At 35.0% G+C, this 22,676-nt stretch overlaps 1 protein-coding gene across 7 annotated transcripts in view; it reads left to right on the forward strand.

Annotated features, from left to right (window-relative positions):
• LOC127843704 (epidermal growth factor receptor-like) overlaps nucleotides 1-22,676 on the forward strand; it is a 308,235-nt gene that overhangs the window by 195,375 nt on the left and 90,184 nt on the right. For all 7 annotated transcript variants that reach the window (XM_052373429.1, XM_052373428.1, XM_052373430.1 and 4 more), the window contains one exon: nucleotides 1,835-1,929. In XM_052373429.1, coding sequence (XP_052229389.1) covers nucleotides 1,835-1,929 — 95 coding nt within the window. The remainder of the gene's footprint in view (nucleotides 1-1,834; nucleotides 1,930-22,676) is intronic.

The following is a 22,676-nucleotide window of genomic DNA, read 5'->3' on the forward strand; positions in this document are numbered from 1 at the left end:
AATAAGTCAAGCAATTGTCATCAGATCTTCACCAAACTTCATGAAAATGTGTAAGGCAATAACATCTAGGTCAAGTTCGATAATCGACCAAACTGACCCAGACACTTCTAAGTAACGGCCCTTGAGTCATCGTAAAATTTGTTTTCTTATCTCTTTTCCGCTCAAAAACTCGAGCAATTGTCATCAGATCTTCACCAACTCCATCAAAATGTGTAAAGCAATAACATCTAGGTCAAGTTCTATAATCAGCCTAATTGATCCAGACACTCCTGAGTTACAGCCCTTGAATCATCGTAAAATTGTTTTTTTATGTTTCCGCTCTATAACTCGAGCAAATGTCATAGGATCCTCGCCACACTTTATGAAAATGTGTACTGCAATAGCATCTAGGTCAAGTTCAATAATCGGCCAATTTGACCCAGACACTCCTGAGTTATGACCCTTGAATCATCAAAAAATTGCGTTTTTTCTCGTTTCCCCTCAATAACTCCAGCAATTGTCATTGTATCTTCACCATACTTCATGAAAATGTGTAAGGCAATAACATCTAGTTCAGGTTCAATAATATGCCAAATTGACTCAGACACTCCTGAGTTACGGCCTTTGAATCATCCAAAAATTGTGTTTTTTCACGTTTCCGCTCAATAACTCAAGCAAATGTCATAGGATCTTCGCCACACTTCATGAAAATGTGAAAGGTCATAAGATCTAGTTCAACTTTGATAATCTGCCAAATTGACCCAGAAGACACTTCTGAGTTACGGCCCTTATATCATAAAAAAATTGTGTTTTTTCTCGTTTCTGCTCAATAACTCAAGCAAATGTCATAGGATCTTCACCACACTTCATGAAAATGTGAAAGGTCATAAGATCTAGGTCAAGTTCGATAATCAGTTAAATTGACCAACACACTTCTGAGTAACTGCCCTTGAATTATACAAAATTGAGTTTTTAATTGTTTCCGCTCAATAACTCTAGAAATTGTCACCAGATCTTCATCAAACTTCATAAAAAAATGTAAGGCAATACAATCTAGGTTAAGTTCGATAATCAGCCAAATGTTCGCAGTCACTTCTTAGTTACGGCTCTAGCGTTTTCGCTCAATTGCTCAAGTTATTGTCATCGGATCATCACCAAACTTCAAGAAAATGTGTAAGGCAATAAGATCTACGTCAAGTTACATAATTGACTCGGGGTCAGCGTTTTGGTTTCGAAATCTGCGTTTAGGTATCAAAAAAGCGTTTTTCGGGGGCAAATGTCTTGGATGGAGACAGTTCTTGTTGTACCTAAGTCTAGGCTAGTGATTGGTTGAGAGGTTAGTGATTGGTTAAGAGGCTAGTGATAGGTTTAGAGGGTTGTGATTGGTTGAGAGGCTAGTGATTGGTTGAGATGCTAGTGATTGGTTGAGAGACTAGTGATTGGTTGAGAGACTAGTGATTGGTTGAAAGACTAGTGATTGGTTGAGAGACTAGTGATTGGTTGAGAGGCTAGTGATTGGTTGAGATGCTAGTGATTGGTTGAGAGACTAGTGATTGGTTGAGAGACTAGTGATTGGTTGAGAGGCTAGTGATTGGTTAAGATGCTAGTGATTGGTTGAGAGACTAGTGATTGGTTGAGAGACTAGTGATTGGATGAGAGGGTTGTGAATGATTGAGAGGCTAGTGATTGGTTGACAGGCTAGTGATTGGTTGAGAGGCTAGTGATTGGTTGAGAGGGTTGTGATTGGTTGAGAGACTAGTGATTGGTTGAGAGGGTTGTGATTGGTTGAGAGGGTTGTGATTGGTTGAGTCCCAATAGTGTCCGTAATTATACATCCCTTTTCTTTTGTTTTCAGGTACAAAGGTGATAGAATGCAATCCTGGCGAGGGAGGCTTTGCCTCACCTGTATCCTGGCTGCCCTGTGCATTGTCAGCTCCATAGAGGGAACCGGTAAGTGGTATTTCTAGCCATATTCTGGGTAAACTATGCTTTTTGCTTGTGCCTTAAGTGTTGTGACACAGGTAAATCACTTGCTTGTGCCTTAAGTGTTGTGACACAGGTAAATCATGGGCTACAATTTAGGCTTTTATGGAATTTTTCGTTTAAAGAAAGTCCTTGTATCTGAAAATTCTGTTTAGGCAGAAATTGTGGCCCCTGACTGCACAGTTTAATCTGAGATGACTCTTAAAGCACATGCCTTTAGTCCAGATTTCCCAGAACAACGCACATTTTTAGGCAGTTTTTGGGAGCAAGTGTGTCTTGGCAATTTTCAGAGATTGATTCAAATGACCTTCTATTTACTTTTTTTAACTTTTCAGGTACTAAAACACTTTAAAGCCTAAATTGAAACACTCAGGTTATTATATGCCCCTCGGAATCAGTCATCGTGTCTTTCATAGCAATGAGTTATAATGCATACCCCTCCAATGGTGTTAAATAGTTTGTTGATTGACGACTTTAATTTTGTCTACCAAGAGTGTGAAAAGATAAGTAAGTACTGCATAACAAATAATCCAAACTGTGGGCGCATTATTTTGATTTCCTCCAACGACACCAAGTACAAGTTCTACTCAGGAAATGGACTCGAGAGCGTTTCAACAAGCCATCATGGCTTTCGATGCAATAGAGCTTAAATAAATTGGTTTAAGCAAACCATTATTCACACAAATGTGTCCTTTATGTAAGGTCAGTTTTGCACTACGTTTTCTCTGGCTTGTGATGTTCATTTTCTATTTATTTGTCCATATTAAATTACTTATGTTTATAAGTTAATATTTTGTAACAGATTTTCAAAGATTTTACAGTTGATTCATGCATGGTGTATATGTAACTTTATGATGCGTGCCTTTTTTCTTGAAACATTTCCTACGTCATCATCTGAGTTGTTTATCATATTTTAAATGCGGATCTTATATTTATTTGAAATATTTCTTCAGTATTTTGTAATAAAACAACAAAACTGTCATTGAAAAGGATCTCTGGTTAATTCCATGTTGCAAAACATTGAGAACAGTCATCTAGTTGTTTTTTTTTGGTCTTATTGTCATCGTTTACTGACACTGACTGTATATAATTTAGTATTGTTGATGAGTATACATATCTAAATATGTATGAAAACTATAGGATTGTTTAGCACAGAAACAATTATAATTTTTGAATGGTTTAAGTATTACGTTTTGGATTATAAATAATTACATCTTGATGTCATTCCGACAGGCTACCGTAATTTTATTTTATAAAATGTTCAAGTAGCACCAGTTTTAATGCTTTCAATTTACATAAACAATCAGCAGGATGTTTCTGTTAATGATTAAAGTTCTTTGGGAAATAAGTACAAAACTTTTTCATTCATATTTTCTTGGTAATTAGGTCACAAACAAGCTTGCTGAGTTAACGCTTGCCAGTTGTTGCAAGCAGGCAGCTAAACCTTTATGGCAAATAAATAAAGTATAACTTTTCAGTTATGAGAAAAAAAACAGAGAACAATTCCTGAGGCTGCAACATGTGAAGGGATTATATTTGATTTGAAAACCACTTGTAGAAAGATTTATCATATGGAAAAACACAAACATTGTGTGCGAAAATATTGGCCCTGCTTAGAATTTCGAGAATGAGATTCAATAATGTTGTGCTGCATCTTATGAAAAAAAGGGAAAGAAAACTTGCTATAAACACTTTAGATTTGTGGCAAAGTTTGTTATTATTCGATGTTTGTCTACTGACAAGACTCACCTAGTATTATGTCAACCATTGTTACTAAGTCTCAACTTACAAGACTCACCTAGTATTATGTCAACCATTGTTACTAAGTCTCAACTTACAAGACTCACCTAGCTAGTATAATGTCAACCATTGTTACTAAGTCTCAACTTACAAGACTCACCTAGTATAATGTCAACCATTGTTACTAAGTCTCAACTTACAAGACTCACCTAGTATTATGTCAACCATTGTTACTAAGTCTCAACTTACAAGACTCACCTAGTATTATGTCAACCATTGTTACTAAGTCTCAACTTACAAGACTCACCTAGAAATATGTCATGAAACTTGGTCAGAAATGTGTTCCAATGATGTTTCAAAAGTGGGTCACACAAATCAAAAACTTGGTCAAGAGGTCAAATTAACAAACAAAATTATGAACACTATAGGCCACATTTATTTTCCAATCTTCATGAACATGATCAGATCATTTGTAGCAATTATATATAAGCCAAGTTTGAAAGTGGGTAACATGGGGTCAGAAACAGTTTAAAAGGATAACCATAGAAAAAGCTCCTGAACACATTTAAGGCCACATCTCTAGACCACTCTTTATAAACATTTGTCCAAACATATGTCCCCATGATATCTTGGCCAAGTTGAAAACAGGGTCATCATGGGTCAGAAACTAGTTTGCTAGGTTACATTAAAAAATGTCCCTAGATCAAATTAAAGGAAAAGCTTGTGAACACTAGAGGCCACATTTATTGCCTAATCTTCATTAAAACTTGGTCAAAACATTTATAACACTGTAGTTTCAGGAAACTTTGAAACTGGGTAACATAAACAAGAGTGTTCTAAAAGTTTTGATATGAGAATCTGAAAATCCTGACATACATAATAACTATTTGACAAAAACTTTTCTACAAGTGTCATATTTCCTTATGAGTTTTGTAAACAATGTTTGAAATATTTTAGAATTAAATATATTATAACATTTATAAAAAAAACTAAGAAAATTATTTTAATTTAACAAACTTCATCAAACGAACAGTTCAGCATTATTTACATTCTATTGCATGCTTTTTACCACCCGCATAGAACTAGTGTGTACTTCAGTGTATGGCACTTATTCATGTATTGTGCAAATTGTTGCCCTAATATTTGTAACAGCTTTTAAGGAGACAGGGCAATCTCTAGAGTGGTTCTGGATCAGCCATCCCTACAATGGGTTACCAGGTTCTGTTGTCTGGTCAAGTAGTTAATGGAACTTCTGTGCTCACCACTTAGCTTTTACCATGGTTACTGAACACTGCAAATAGACATCTGTGTCAACTAAATCAGCATTTTTAAGTACAACAAAAATTTGCTAATTTCTTTCACTGCAATTCTTAGGCATTATAGCTAGTCATTTTGGAAAGTATTTTGATTGGACATTTTTTTAACTTATTTTTACCAAAGAAAAAGTTACTTAGTTAGAGTATAATTAGTGCTCAAGTCTTCAAATTAAGGGTAAATAATAAGTGGTTATTATTGACTCTTTTGCAGACAGAAATCATGAGAAATTACATTACCAATATAATGTTATGAGGTTTTCTTATACTCAGTCTTGCTCAAGTTTTGACTAAAGTAAGCATTGCCCTGATAATTATGTGGCATGGCTCTCACTGCATTAACAATTATATAACCCTTTTTCTTTGAAAACTGGGCTGACAGTATGAAGGTAAAGAGTCTATATGAGCCTTGTTCTTGGAATACTGGGCTGACAGTATGAAGGTAAAGAGTCTATATGAGCCTTGTTCTTGGAATACTGGGCTGACAGTATGAAGGTAAAGAGTCTATATGAGCCTTGTTCTTGGAATACTGGGCTGACAGTATGAAGGTAAAGAGTCTATATGAGCCTTGTTCTTGGAATACTGGGCTGACAGTATGAAGGTAAAGAGTCTATATGAGCCTTGTTCTTGGAATACTGGGCTGACAGTATGAAGGTAAAGAGTCTATATGAGCCTTGTTCTTGGAATACTGGGCTGACAGTATGAAGGTAAAGAGTCTATATGAGCCTTGTTCTTGGAATACTGGGCTGACAGTATGAAGGTAAAGAGTCTATATGAGCCTTGTTCTTGGAATACTGGGCTGACAGTATGAAGGTAAAGAGTCTATATGAGCCTTGTTCTTGGAATACTGGGCTGACAGTATGAAGGTAAAGAGTCTATATGAGCCTTGTTCTTGGAATACTGGGCTGACAGTATGAAGGTAAAGAGTCTATATGAGCCTTGTTCTTGGAATACTGGGCTGACAGTATGAAGGTAAAGAGTCTATATGAGCCTTGTTCTTGGAATACCGGGCTGACAGTATGAAGGTAAAGAGTCTATATGAGCCTTGTTCTTGGAATACCGGGCTGACAGTATGAAGGTAAAGAGTCTATATGAGCCTTGTTCTTGGAATACCGGGCTGACAGTATGAAGGTAAAGAGTCGTCTTTGATTAGCCTGTGCAGCTGCAGGAGGACAACTTTTTGCGTTTATGGTATTTTTCAAAATCCTGTTAAGGCTGAAAATGTGTCCTTCATTGGCCTGTTGAACTTCATTAGGGCAAGTTTTCTCATATGGAGACTCATATCACTTCTCACCATGCTGGCAATAGTGTTGACTTAGCTATCAAGGCCAGAAGAAGAAATGTTCTGAGTGTAGGTATAAGTCGGTTATCTCTGAGTGATAGTGCAATACATCACGCCTGGACAGAGCCTTGCAACTATGGCGACTGCAGATGGCTCATTAGTTTTAGCATCCTGAGAGTCACAGCTGCCTTACAGTCTAGGGTCACTTAGTGTCATTGGTAAGCACTTCTGGCATACTACCAATCACATAATGATCTTTGATACTTGCTTGATTGACAATAATGACCATGGCAATTGTATTGCTGACTTAAAAAAGTTGGCAGGGTGGGATGGGATTTGGAAATATTTGTCATGAACATACATTTGTCCAGCATGGCTCTATTTTCAAGTAACTTCCCATTAGTGATCTGGATGATGAAATGTAGTGTAGCCCATAACAACCAGGTCACCAAGTTCAAGGTTAAGGTCACAATTCAAAGTCAAAGTGAGCAAATTAGCACTTAACTCTTTGTCTGGCGCATAACTTTGTCCAAGCACACATAGATTTTAGAATTACTTGGCTAAAGTGATCAGCATGAGATGTCAGACTGTTGCACACAAAAATAAAATCACCAGTTCTAAGTTGATTGCCACAAATCTAGGTCAAAGATTAAAACTACAATCAAATGACAGGATACAAAGCTTTAGGTTGGCTGTCCTGTCCAAATTCATTATATGTTTACTATAAATAACAGATTCTATTAACAAAACAGGATATAACAAAATATGTGAATTTACAAATTTATTGTTTTGTCCCTTTGTTTAATTACCCCTATTATTATATCGCGATATATCAAATAGGTTTGCAACCGTAACTTTTCACACCCAATATAGAAGAAATTTCGAGCTGACTTAACCCTTGACCACTAAGATACGTATTTTGACGCAGATGCAGTCCTTTAGAAAGTTACATTTAATTATATACCTTTCTTTACTAAATTCAAGTTTTAAAGGCTTCATTTCAAACCCTTGTTTATTGATGAGCAGCAAACAGCATAAAACCTGAACAGACTGTGAGTTACTCGCAGGCTGTTCTGGTTTTATGCTGGTTGCAAAAGGCATTTTCACTTGCATTGTATTTGGCAGTAATAGCTGATTGCCACTGAGAGTGTCGAACCCCAGTCCTACTAATCAACTCTTAAGTCTTGTCTTCTGGTATAAACATAAGCTGCTAAAAAACTTAGTATGATCTCTTTAGTAGAAACGTTAATTGTCAGGATATTAAATATATACATGTAATGAAAAGTATCAATAAACTTCTCATTTCTATTTACGTTTTATTGACTCCTGGCTATTTATCAAACAAAAATAGGCCTGTTTTACAACAGCTGGGTGATGATATTACAACATGATAATTATACATTTCATAATGATTGGAAATCTAAAAGATGTGATCTTGCAAAAGTGTATTTTAAAACAAGAACAGTTATTCTGTATCTCCTTTTATTAGTAATGTATCATGTCTGGACTGAATACAAATTTAAGTGTTACAGTAGATTTTGCTTAATTGAATAGCCCATTTGTCACGTTCGTATATTCAATTATCCGGAGTATTCAATTATACGGAATCAGTTATATTTTCAAATGCTATCACTAACCGGGTGTAATCCTCCTGGAAATTGTGCTTTTCATGCATAATCAAAACATCGTTTCGACAAGTACAGCGTTTAAAAAAAGTTAATATTGGAATTTAATATTGAATCCATTTTAAATACAATAATAATATATATTCAATGTAATTTGTTGTCAATGTATTCACTTAAACATCTTGCTTGTGGTTTGTGGTTCAAGCATTTGACTCGAGTTTCATGGGAGACATTATATAGCATTAGTCAGTGTCTTATATATTAGCAAGTGAACTGTGGGGTAATCAGATCACCCATTGTTTAAATGTTGGTGGTTTTTGTGGTGAAGATTTATGTAAGAATGTTAGATAAGTCTGGATAATTTATTTCTGGTTTTATGTAGATCAATTTCAATTAGTTGTATCTTAGTACAAAACATGTCTATCTGTTGCCCAAGGATGTTAGGTTTTTTATCTGAAGTGTCATTGTAAAACATTTGAATGGCGATCTGTTAAAGGGGGGGGAGGTATGCATGTGTGTAGTGTCATCCCTGATAAGCCTGTGTTTGCAGTCCATGCAGGCTTATCAGGGATGACACATTCTGCCTTAACTGGATTTCTGTAGGAAGGGACTTTCTTTAAATGAAAAATAGCATAACAGACGAAAGTGTTGTCCCTGATCAAGTTGATTTTTACTTTTTATCTGAAAAAAAAAACAGATTAAAAAAACACTTTTAAAAAAGCATCCTAAACAGATGCTGATAGCACAACAATCTCCATTGTGCACACACCCAGTCATAAACATGTGTTGCAAAATGAAGATTTATAATGCCATTCACTGATGATGAGGGGGGAAACTTGTCATAAATATGAAATTTAAAAAAATCAAGAATTAGGCAAGAAGCTGTTATATCAAAATTATAAATATTAAGATGTATTATAACAACAGTTGTACACCCAACACATATGTTAGGATTTATACTGTCACCTAACCCAAATTGTCTGATATGTTTATACAAATTGTCTGGTATGTTTTTTGGTAATTTAAAACATTTGTTTAAACTTTTCAAATATCAATGCTTTGTCATTTTTAGGCGTAAATAATGTAGTAAGTGCTATGCCTCTGATTGTTCTTTGAGTGCAAACGTATTGTATTACAATTTCCTTTTTCTGAAGCAGTTGTTAAATTATTCTGTTGACCACACCCTTTGATGATTTCAATTTCAATCACTTAGTTCAATTTGATGTCAATGAGCATAATTTCATATTAGGGAGCAATTGATTACCTTTTGAAGTCAGGCATTCTTTGAAAATAGTTTAAAATTGTTGATTGCCTGCAAAAACACTAGAATCATTATGCTCTGACTTTGTCCAGGTTATAAGTAAAAATGTGACACATTTTAGTTTGTGTTCACTGATCTAATCAAGCTTGCATAATTGGGCCTCAACATGTGACACACTAGGATTTACTTTTACAGAGAAAATTAAATGTTACAATAAATGTTCAAAGCAAAACGTTTGTGCTGTTAATTTCCACTAAATCTATTAGAATTACTTATTTTTAATGTTTTACTCTTTTAATTTCTCTTTAGAACAATTTATTTGTTGGACCACAATTCTGTAGGAGTGGCATTTGACAATATTTCATGTAATTTATACTAAATTGATTTTGGATTGGAATGTTTTTCACAGTCAATATGTAATCCCATTATGGTATTTATCTTTCTGGTCATTGTCAATTGTCTTTGGGTTCCATTTAATTGACTTCTTTGACATCTTTGTTTTCCCGGAAATATCTAAATAGTTGGACGTGTTTTATTTCAAACTAAAGTACGATGAAAACGGATATTAGGAAAACAATTTTAGAGATGCCAAGATCTTACGTCTTTCTTATCCTGATATGGTTCTTCATATATAAATATTCTTATCCTGATAAGGCTCTTGATATAAACTATTCTTATCCTGATATGGTTCTTGATATAAAATATTATTATCTTGATGTAAAATTTTCTTATCCTGATACGCTTCTTAATATAAAATATTATTATCTTGATGTAAATTTAAGTCTTATCCTGATATGATTCTTGATATAAAAATTTTTTTTCCTGATACGGTTCTTAATATAAAATATTCTTATCTTGATGTAAATTAGTCTTATCCTGATATGGTCCTTTATATAAAATATCCTTATCCTTATTATGGTCATTGATATAAAATATTTTTATTCTGATATGGTTCTTTACATAAAATATTCTTATCTCAATAAAGATCGTAATATAACAATAGTGCTCATGCATTTTAATCGTTTAAAACAAGCCTGAACACAAAGTTTTTCAAAGTTGCAAATGACAAATTTGCATTATTATTAGTTGTGAAGAAAATTTGTTGAACTGTATTTTGAGGTTTAAGCATGAAACTCAATTGTATCTGCTTTACATTTCTAGGTCAGATAATCTGATGCTCAACCTGAGGTATGGGGCCTATTTATTTTTCCAAAAATCAATGTTTTAGTACTTGAATGACATTTAAGTCATCAATGCTTGAGTTCCCCACAGATCCCCACTGTGGGAGCGTTCTTTAGATTTCCTAGGAAACAGACTTGAGAGCATTTCAAATAAGCCTTAGGCTTTCTATGCCATCCAGCTAATATAAATAGGTTTAAACTAATGCTTAAGTAAAAAGACTTGTTTTTTTCCTATAAAATTTTAAACGCATGTTTTACATTATACATACCTTTCTTATTCAAGCCTGTTGATCAAAGGCCTTGAATTCTGTTAGAAGTGAAGGATCTCTATTGATTGCAATTAAAGAGTTTTCTCATTGAGAAAGCTGCTCAACTCATAGCTAGCCCAAGTCTTGATTTCCCACTGGACTCTTTTAATAAAAGTGTCAAGATGCCGTTAGATGAAAAATAATCGGATTAATGCAATACCACTGTATGTGATAAAACAATATCAGCATATACAGCAGTTTTGCTCTGTATACTTGAAATAAAATCATAATATTCTCAAGGAGGTCTGCTGTGTCTTTATAGCAGTAGAAAACAGGGAGCCCTTGTGTGATTGATCAGGATTTCCAAATTCTTGATTTGTGATGTCTGGTGGACCAGGGAGGATCAAAATAATAAAAAATATGCTAAATGAAATGCCACTGTTCCTGATGGATTAATATCTCAACTATCATGCGATGATAAAACATTTTAATACATCCCTGCATATGGTATTTTTATGTCCCCCATCACTATAGTGGGGGACATATTGTTTTTGGCCTGTCTGTTGGTTTGTTTGTTTGCCCCAAGTTTAACATTTGCTACAACTTTTGCAATATTGAAGATAGCAACTTCATATTTGGCATGCATGACTTGTGTAACTCATGGAACTGCACATTTTGAGTGGTGAAAGGTCAAGGTCATCCTTTAAGGTCAGAGGTCAAATAAATGGGTCAAAATCGCTCATTAAATGTGCACTTTTGCAATATTGAAGCTAGCAACTTGATATTTGGCATGCATGTGTATCTCATGGAGCTGCACATTTTGAGTGGTGAAAGGTCAAGGTCATCCTTCAAGGTCAAAGGTCATTTATATGGGAACATAGTGTTTAACAAACACATCGCTTGTTTAGGTCCTGTTATGGCATTGAAAGTTGCAATATGGAATATTTCAGGTCCATTTGTAACAAGGAAAATACTGCAGGTGAAAATTAAACATGATCTTATATAAAAGAAATGTTATAATTCATATTAAATGGGGCATTTCACTCGGGTCTCACTTTCCATGCAATTTATAATTATGTAATGTGGCAACATTAAACAAAATGAACTAAATATTTAAGCCTTGCTTTAGGAAAATTTGGCTTAATGCATGTGTGTTAAATTATCAAGATTAGCCTGTTCAGTCCACACAGGCTGATCAGGGACAACACTGTCCGTTCTAAAGGGATTTTTAATGTAAAGGAAATCTTTTCTTACCAAAAATCCTGACTAGGTGGAAAGTGTCATCCCTTATTAGCATAATGCACAGGCTAATGGTGGACGACATTTTACACATATGCTTAAAGCCATGTTTTCCCACTTAGGCTGCTATTCCATCTGTCCGTATCGGCATCCTCATCCGCATATCCGCATCCACATAATTCCGCATCCGCAAAAAAATAGAACCAGTTGAAATGCACTGCGCTTATTCCATTCATCCGCATCCGTATCCGCATCCACATATCCGCATCCGCAAAAGAACGCTCAAGTGAGCATTCTAATGCGGATGCGGACGAGATAGGGACGGCATTTAGCACGATGAGGGAAAAGCTGTCATCTCAAAAATCAACCGAAAAACTTATCGAATTGGTGAAAAATTACCCGGAACTGCATATATACAATCAACGCAGTTCTACATATCGTGACTCAGATTTTACCTCAAATGTTTGGAAAAGTATATCAAAGGCACTAGAAGAAGATGTTTCAGGTATTTACCATTTGTATTCTAATACAGACAAAATGATGATTTGTACCTTATATCTACTTAAATTCACGCTTGTCCTTCATAACAATTATCTCAATTATAATCTTCAGTTTTATCCATATAATGAAAAGTGTGCACTTCGTGCCAAACAGTTGTCCAAAGAAAGGCAATCATGACTCCAGTTACAGATTTCTTTTGACTTGTATAACGCGGAGTCGAACGCTATTTTGTCACCGCCTACATATCCTACAGGTCTAAACAATTACAGCCAGCCTGTGCCTGAGCATAGATTACAACAATCGTTATTGTCATCTGTTAACCAAGAGCATGGTTTCCAGCATATGTCCACAGCTTAAGTTATGTGGCCTACCCTGTGGCACAGGCACAGGACAATCAGACCGGCGGAAAACAAACAGGACTTAACATTTTGAGTGCTTCTAAGGAAACCTTACAGTAAAACAAGCGATTTTTCTACAATTTTGTGACAAATTAAAGTGACATATTTTCCTTGTTCGTTTAATGTCTCAAGTACAGTGAAACACAGGTCATTTCGAGAACATTTTATTTCGAAATACATTATATGCATCATTTGATATTGTTTTATGCTTATGATTGTTGATTAAGTTTACGTTGCCAATATGTAAGTACATTAAAGTTGAATAAACGTATATACAATTCAAATTATTGACTCAAACAAAATATTTATAGTTACAGCAAGCAAATAGCTAGGCGTTGTTTGGCTCCAATGGTCTGTTTTGTAACCGATTTCTTTGAAATAAACTCTTCAACTAGAGAGAGAACGTATCCAAATTGTTGTTTGTTTAGTCTCAAGTAACCTTTAAACTCCTCATCAGCAAGTTCAAGTTCATTAACTAAATGGTTGTAAGTTCCAAATGTTTGGCGACTACTGCACGTGCCCACCACCTGTGCTTTCGTTAACGTTTACACTTCTTCGCGTGAGCAACAGCAGCACAAATTAACAAAAAATGGGAACACTCTTCTTCTGCATACATGTTTTCAGTTCAGAAGTTTTTCCAAAAAAGAAACATACGGTTCGTCGTATGCAGATAAATGGAATATAGCGTCTGTATTATGATTTTGCGGATACGGATGCGGACAGATGGAATAGTAGCCTTATAGTATGGTGACACACGCATCTTGACTGCCAATACTGGTATCAAGTCTTCCAAATTGTGCCCACTGATAACAGGCAAGATTTCAAGCATGTCTGTAAATCTGTACACAGAAATTAACAGCTGCCGAACTCCATTCAAGTGCTTGCAAAAACTTGATAATAATGGATTTCTATGTGCATTTTGTTGCTTTTGTGCAGAATTTTATTACCTCCAAGAGAAATTATGATTGCAAAGTAAAAACAACTGGAGAAATAAATTACAGAAAAGATGAAGAGTGATAAAAAAATCTGAAATTGACTGGAATAAATTGAGTCATAAAACACTTCCTAATGTCTGGGTAAATATGTGTTCACATGCCCATGAGTAACATAGCTGTTGACAAAGTATTCATGAACATAGATAGGAAGGTGATGTTGAATTGTTATTATAAAGTAAGGGTATACAGATGACTCATACTGGTATATAGAACAGTGGGCTTATTATTGTTGATGTGTTAAGTTTTAACATCAAGATACATTTATTGCACTGAAATGCATAAGGTCAACTTTAATCTGATTTTTTTTTTCACGTTTAACTTTGAAAGCTTATGCCAGTTTGTTTTTTTTCCTACCAGTTGAAGACCGCAATCTTTTGTTTAAAATCGGGGCCCCTTAATCCAGCCTCATTCCCAATGGAAAAAAGTATATATATTTTTCCAATTTTGGTCGAAACGCCGCGATTTTTCCCAATGCAAAGGGACCTGGCCCCATTCCCAAAATGGTGAAAAAAACACTGTATACCTCAAATACTGACTCAATTGCATAATGGATCTTTTAAATGTTTTTAATTCCATATTTCTCATTGAATAAGATGAAAAATTCAACATTATATCCAAAAGGGAATCGAATGGTTTGAACTGTTTAGAAAATATTTTAGATAATATGTTTACACCAATGTTCTCTTACTCAAATATAGCTATATATTTTTTGTTTTTAAATGAAATGAAGAATTGGCATTTTAAGATGAAGTAATTGAAAACAACTTCAAGATGTTTTAAAGTTCATCAAACGTTGAGAGAGCTGTGAGTTTTGTTTCATGGTGTCACACTTTTGGACAAAGCATTACAGAAAATGCCTGACGCCATATAGACAGCCTAGATTAGCAAAGAAAAGACAGGTCTTGTTGACACAGATCACTATCTCACTTTTTGGTAATACGGTATCGTTGTGAAAAAGGTCTTTAGATGTGACCTTTCTGTTGGCGGCCTTTCATGTTCATTGAAAACTTTGTATGAAAACAGCATTATCTGTCTGCTGAATCTTAATCTAGTAAGATCAGTTTGAGTAGTCAGGGTTTGAGTATGTTTTCATTTAAAGTTAAAGTTTAATGAGCGTCTAAGTGACATTGATGAGATAGTATTGTCCATGTCACCATGCTCTGTGTGTGCCAAGTGTTTGTGGTCAAAGTGGCTTTCAGTTATATTGTCACTAATATCCGCTGATGCAGCAGTTGTTTTTGGTGTTTGTTGTGTAATATCTTATAACTATCTAAACACAAATTGCACTTGTTGAGATCAAATCATTCAGTTTGTATAATTATATTTTATAAATAGAAACTTAATTTCAGACACACTGAGGCATGGAAGTGAAATGTTTTGTTTGGAAACTTATTGATTAATTTAATGTTGAATACCAAACTGAGGTCAAAATCTAGGCTGTGCTAAATCTCAAACCTTAAGAGAACATATTACCAAAGCCTTATTAATTGAGAGCTACTATTCAAAAGCGATAAACAACAACAAAAATGGTGGTTGATTCCATGGATGACAATATCAAGGTTGAAGAAGCAGTCCTTAACCCTTTCCCATACAGAAGCAAAGTAAAAATGGCTATGTGCAAACAGCATAAAACCAGAACAGCCTGTGAGTAACTCGCAGGCTGTTCAGGTTTTATGCTGTTTAATGCTGCTCATCAGTATCTAAGGGTTGGAAATGAAGCCTTAAAACGTGAATTTAGTAAGAAGGGTCTTTAATTAAATTTGACTTTCTAAGGAACTACAAATGCCTCAAAAGATGTCAGCTTCTAAGTGGGAAAGGGTTAAGATATATCTGGAAAGAAATGCTATAGGACAATGTATAGGTCACAGTCAAGTATGCCATCACAGTAATGTGAGGCAAGGGAATAACTCATCAGATACTTAGCTTGTAGCTATAGCAGCTGCATGTTGAGATCAACAGATGCTGAACTTTTGAGATCACCTTTTGTCTGCATGTGTCATCAGAACATTTGTCTTAATGATTTCTCTGACAAGTTGGAAACTGGGTCACGTGGGTCAAGAATTAGGTTACACAGTAAAATGAACAAGAAATATCTTTAAAAAAGATATACGGCGTTGATTGTGGTTTGAGTTTGTGAAAGGTAAAGAGTTCAAAAAATGAGACCAAGGATAGCGAATGTCTTTTTCTGTGCAGTTCTTGGCTGGATCACACGCAATACGGGATGTTACGCGGATTTTTCGCGGCTTATTTTACATAATTACATATTCCTGGTCATAAACCTATAGATACAAAACAGAAAACCAAATGAAGAATGGAAGTGAAATTTAAACATATGAGTCAACCGGCCACACGCGAAGTATCCGTACATATTTTAAATATTTATACGCGCGTTCTTCGAACAAACCTGTTTTAGTGGTTTGTCGGGCATTGCTTTTTGATTCGATTATTAACAGTATCGAGAATCATCGCGCTCATGCTTAATACATTAGGCAATATGGTGGAATAATTCTTGTTAAATTAATTAAAAATAATATTTATCATGGTATTGTTGAAAACACATAAAGACTCTATTATTGACATACCATAATTATATCGCTGAATATCTTCACCATCTTTTGTGGTCTAAAGAAAATCTCAATTCACCTAGTTCACGGATAGGGTCTATATTATATAACAAACTGGCCACGAACTCAGGTCAGCACATAAGCATCTTCGGACGCAGCGATGACCTGTAAATAAACCCTGATAACTCGCGGGTTGAAATGCAATGCATTAAAGTGAGACCACGCTTCCACTGCTTTTTATACTTTTACATGTTAACATGTTGATAGGAATATGAAAGTCAGTACTAAAATGAGAACATAGCCTTTAAGTAAAAACGCTGTTGCCTCTGAAAATAAAAGGTGGACGCACAAACTGTATTGATGTCGAGATTGAGTGTAAAATTGTTCTATCTATTAAGCCTTTTCATTAGAGATAAAATTGTTTCATGCTGAACACGCAGTAAAACAGTGTTACTAAGACGCGGACATGTTTCCAATGTTTTGATGGTATGCTCATATCAGCCTATGGGATAACTGAAGTGTATTCATTCTGAACTAGCTGCGGGAAATTTTATTTGAATTTTATTTGACAGTTACAAAGGTCAGGTAAGGTGAAAAGCTGGCGTATACAGCTAACGCCGAAAAAAGAAGCTTGTAAACACTATTGCCATATGTTTCACCAATCTTTATTTAACTTTGCCTTAATGATATCTAATTGTTGTTCTAAACTGGGTCATGTGGTATCAAAAATTAAGTCTCTGAAACGAATGAACACACTAGAGGCCACCATTTTTTTATCCAATCATCTTTGGAATGCTCAAATTAATTGTTTTGATGATATCTTAGCAAGTTCTAAAACTGTTCTTTTAACATCCCAAATTCTGATAACAACATTTTAGTTCCTTTGGGTTTCTGGTGAGCTACTTTAGGCCACTTGCTCTCTTGTTGTTATTACTTAAAGTTATGTTGTATTTTTGTGCAATAAATATTGTTATTTTCCAACATTATGTTGAAATATTAATGTAGTCTAATAATGTTCCAATATCCCCCAATGAAATCTTCAACAATTTGAACAGGGGATATTTGATAATGTTACTGTTTGATTCCATTAAATACACAACTAAATTCAAGGACTGAGTAATTTGCTCTCATCAGTAAGTGAAATATTAAATTACTTTAATTGTCTTCAAAACTGTCCATGCTTTAACAAGATAATTCTGTCAGATATTTGGTCATATGGGAAAAGTGCAGCAACTATATACAATTAAAAATGCAGTCAACTGAATGTTATACTGAAAATTCTTAATGCAAATAAATCAAATGAAACTAGCATCAAATGTTTGGGTATTCTAAATGGTACCTTTTTGTATGTTATGCTACCTTATTGCATAAGTATTTTAGCATATTCTTTATGGTTTCATTTTGTGTTCTCAAGGGGGCTATGTTTTAATTGAAAATGTTAATTAGCAACATTCAATTACTTATTAGTTTAAACCTATTTATTTTAGCTTGATTGCATCGAAAGCCTAAGGCTTATATACACACTAACAGATTCCGTTTCCCGGGCCTAGAACCAGTACTTGGTGTCTTTGGGGGAGATCTAAAGAACGCTCCCTCGTTGGGGATCGAACTCACCTAGGCGGGAACCATATCCATTACACCAGTGTCCGACAAATCCATTGCCCGGAGCCCGGGGGCTACCGAAATTTTTCATCGGGCTACTGAAATTTTCCAGCTGACGCCCGCCGGGCTACTATAAATCTATAAGAGCGGTAGCCCGGTTTATTGACAAACATACGTAGAATAAACACGCTGACCATGTGTTTGTACACTGTGTATTGCTTATAATCCGATAACAAAGTGCAATCAATTATCTAATCAGTCACCGATCACTTGCGGTAATGTCTTAAACAGTAACAGTGTATTTTAATCATCCAATCAGAATCAACATTTGTCGTCTGCTAATAATATAATGAGAGCCGGTTTGATAGTTGGCGCACATGATGCAACATCATTTCGCAGTTTGGAATTCTTTGTTAACCGCAACAATGAGTAATAGCGACAACGTTTTTGATGTCATTAAATATCCAAGGACGCCAAACATTAAATAAATCAAAACAATAGCGGATTCTTCAAAACGGTAACGAAACCGAAAATGAATATTAATGACAACTTTGAGAACGCGGTTAACACCTGCTAATTAGTTTGCATGTCAATTAATAATTGGATTAATCGACTGTTAATCAATAATCCCATATATGCCCAATTTATATTTTTAAAACCAAATTATGGGTGGGTAATATAGACGATAAGAGTCATAAACACAAACGTTTGAAATTTTCTAAAATGTCAAATGAATTTCGGCATATGGTTCTATTTAAAGATATGATGAAATAAGCTCCCAATCAGGACCGTTGTATTGCAACATGCGTAAATAACCTGTAACGGTTTGCACGCGTTGTGTACAGCTATTTAAGGTAACAAAATTCTACATTTAATAAATGAATTTCTTTGTCCTGATAAAAAGCGCGCGAAAATTGGCGTGGGTGTATTTATTTGTAAATAAAAATTTCGTAGCGTGTACAGCATTGAGATCATATAATTTCCATTAAAAGTTTCGTTGTGAATTTCAACTAAAGTACCGGGGTATCTCGCGAATTATTTGGCATTGACATTTTCTCTTAATAAAATATCATGTAAACACGCTGTATCGTTACCGTAAAGCAGTATCAGTTCCTTTATTATTGAAACAATTATTGTATTGTATACTGACTGCACACAAGTGTCGTACGGATGCAATACGTAAATTCGGACAGTACTTAAAGTCGGACACAAGTAAATAAATGATTTAATACTCTTGATTTCTTGAAACTCGGTATATGTTGTTAAAAAGGGCAATTGCATTGATTAACACCATACGAGTCAATCGTATTGATCATCTAAACGCTTTATTTACGTTTGCGACTTAACGTGCTGTCCGAATTTAAGTACACATACATGTGCACATACATGTAATATCTACATGTAGTATATGATTTTCTTTGGTACATTTACATTTAAGTACAAGGTGCCTGTACTGTAACATTAATTTACGATATTGACTGTGTACATCAGACTACTTGCTGTTTTATGTATATGTATGTATGCATACATATTATGTATATGTAAATGAAGAAATAAAATAAAGATGAAAACCTGCCTCTTATCATTTTGTAGGAAAATTTTATGGGCTACCAAATATTTTTATTGGTAGCCCAGTGGGCTACCTGAAAAATAAGAAATTTGTCGGACACTGATTACACCACGGCGACCTTTAATAACCAGTATTGTTTAATACCTGACAAGTACTGTTTAAAAGGTCTCTAAAGATATAACTTATAATTAAGCAGACAAAGTATGCTTGAAAATACAATTAAATGAAAGTTTTATTGTAACTGTAACAAATTGTTTACTAAAAATAACTGCATTATTTCCAGCTCTGAAAGTCATTTGCGACCCTTGGGGAAAATTAACAATCCTGAAAATAACACTACCACAAATAATTATAGCAACAATTATACTGTTGTCCCTCAATCTGTCTCAGAATATGTGTGGCGTGTCCTAACAGCATCGGGCTTAATGCATGAACATGATGTTGCCTTGAGGGTGGATTAGTTGAACAATTATGGAATGTTCAGTTTCTCACAATTCCTTTCTAATTCCCAGTGTTTTTGTTACACAATTTTGGTGAAACATATTATGTGGCATTCTTATATTTATGCCCCCCTTCGAAGAAGACGGGGTATATTGTTTTGCACATGTCGGTCCGTCTGTCGGTCCGTCCACCAGATGGTTTCCGGATGATAACTCAAGAACACTTAGGCCTAGGATCATGAAACTTCATAGGTACGTTGATCATGACTAGCAGATGACCCCTATTGATTTTCAGGTCACTGGGTCAAAGGTCAAGGTCACAGTGACTCGAAATAGTATAATGGTTTCCGGATGATAACTAGGGCTGCAACGGGTACCTGAAATATCCGATAATATCAGATCCAACTTCAGATTCGCGGGTACAGATCCACCCCTGAAAATTTTGGTTCCTGATATTTATTTTCATAGTTGTATGTAACCTAGCGATGTTTTCACAAGTATTGTTTTTTATACAGACTGGTTTAAATGATAAATCATATGTGTAATAGTCGATAGTTATTGACGAGTGACAGTCAAATAGCAGATCATTCAAGATCCTTAGGCTTTGATTGTAATTGGACATTCCGTTATGAGCCCGGAAAGCAAAACTAATTCGAAATCATGGAGGATCTTAACATTACAAATGAAATTCCTAATAGCAATAAGTAAGTTTTCAATTATTGTCTTTCTGAGTTGTATTCAAAACAACGGTAGTGGATCCAGTGCAGCTAGAAGGTGATTCAGGTTAATTTTGCATAATTTCGCCACCCTTGCAAATTGTGTTCCTGCATAATGTATTGTCTTGAAAGCATATTTCGTCATATACTAAGTTTAAATGCTATCTTGTGATGCAAGGATCCTCGGTGCCTAGTGAGAGAATCTTCTCCACAGCAGGAGACCCTGTCAGTGCTCATAGCGCTTGCCTGGACCCGGGCAATGTTGATATGTTAATTTTTGTGAAAACAAACATCAAACTCATGAACGGTGATAGGTGTATTTTAACGAGCATTCTATTAAGTGAATAAGTGTTAAGGTTTCGTTTTATTTGGACATCGCTGCAATGTTAAACCAGAAATGTGTTATGTTTTTTGTTAATAAATGTTTAATGTTTTTTAGTCAAATTATGCTTCTAAAACATTGATTACTTTAATTTACACAGAAAATTATAATTTTCTCTTATCTGAGTGATCCGGATCCGAAAAAATTGCAAGAAACCATATTTGGATTCGGATTTGGATCCGAACAAATTTTTTGGATACATTGCAGCCCTAATGATAACTCTAGAATGCTTAGGCCTAGGATCATGGAACTTTTTAGGTACATTGATCATGACTGGCAGATGACCCCTATTGATTTTCAGGTCACTAGGTCAAAGGTCAAGGTCACGATGACTCGAAACAATAAAATGGTTTCCGGATGATAACTCAAGAATAATTAGGCCTAGGATCATGAAACTTCATAGGTACATTGATCATGACTAGAAGATGACCCTTGTTGATTTTCAGGTCACAAGGTCAAAGGTCAAGGTCACAGTGACAAAAAACGTATTCACACAATGGCTGCCACTACAACTGACAGCCCGAATGGGGGGCATGCATGTTTTACAAACAGCCCTTTTTTGAAAAAGGATCTCTTATAGTCATCATAAATATTTATGAAGAGATCGGTGCTGCACAAAGTCAAATCTGTTGCTTTCAATACAGATTCTGACATTTTGTCAGTCTTGTAATTAAATATTCCTATTTTCTGTTGTCTTGGTTGCAACACATCCGTTTTAAAGTATTTGTCTATTTTTCTGGGTACAATCTGCTTCATTATACTTGAGATGTTTGCATTTCATTGTTTGTGAGGTGTGTTTTTTATTAAAACAGTGAGACACTCAAAACAAAATTAATGCACTAGACAAGCAACAAATCCACAGAAACAATCCCACAAACATGAAAAACATGGGGTCATCGCCTTGGAACGATCAATATAAACGCACTGGGGGTTTGAACCAATTTTAAGAACTTTTATCTGTATACTTTGCCAAGAATTATTCATAAGACGTTTCAGACTTAAACTTAGTTAGAGCTATTTTTATTCAGCCCCCAATGATATTTTTTGTTTCAAAGTATTTGATCCCAGTGCTAGAGTAAGTGCACTTAGGAGTTCTCATCAATTATTTGTGTATTTGATCCCAGTGCTAGAGTAAGTGCACTTAGGAGTTCTCATCAATTATTTGTGTATTTGATCCCAGTGCTAGAGTAAGTGCACTTAGGAGTTCTCATCAATTATTTGTGTATTTGATCCCAGTGCTAGAGTAAGTGCACTTAGGAGTTCTCATCAATTATTTGTGTATTTGATCCCAGTGCTAGAGTAAGTGCACTTAGGAGTTCTCATCAATTATTTGTGTATTTGATCCCAGTGCTAGAGTAAGTGCACTTAGGAGTTCTCATCAATTATTTGTGTATTTGATCCCAGTGCTAGAGTAAGTGCACTTAGGAGTTCTCATCAATTATTTGTGTATTTTCACCATGCTTCAGTTGTCTTACCATTACAGGATTGGGACTCTTGTATCAGACAACAGTCTGTGGGAGGCATATGACCTTTAAAACTGATTTTGTCAGAATAAACAATCAGTAAAATAATAACATGCTAAGAAAAAAAGGCATTCTCACTTAATTGTTCTCATCCCTGTGTTGATTCCAACAGTTGATGTTTCTTGAAAAAAAGG

Source organism: Dreissena polymorpha, chromosome 9, assembly GCF_020536995.1.
Source record: "Dreissena polymorpha isolate Duluth1 chromosome 9, UMN_Dpol_1.0, whole genome shotgun sequence".
NCBI classification, from domain to species: domain Eukaryota; kingdom Metazoa; phylum Mollusca; class Bivalvia; order Myida; family Dreissenidae; genus Dreissena; species Dreissena polymorpha.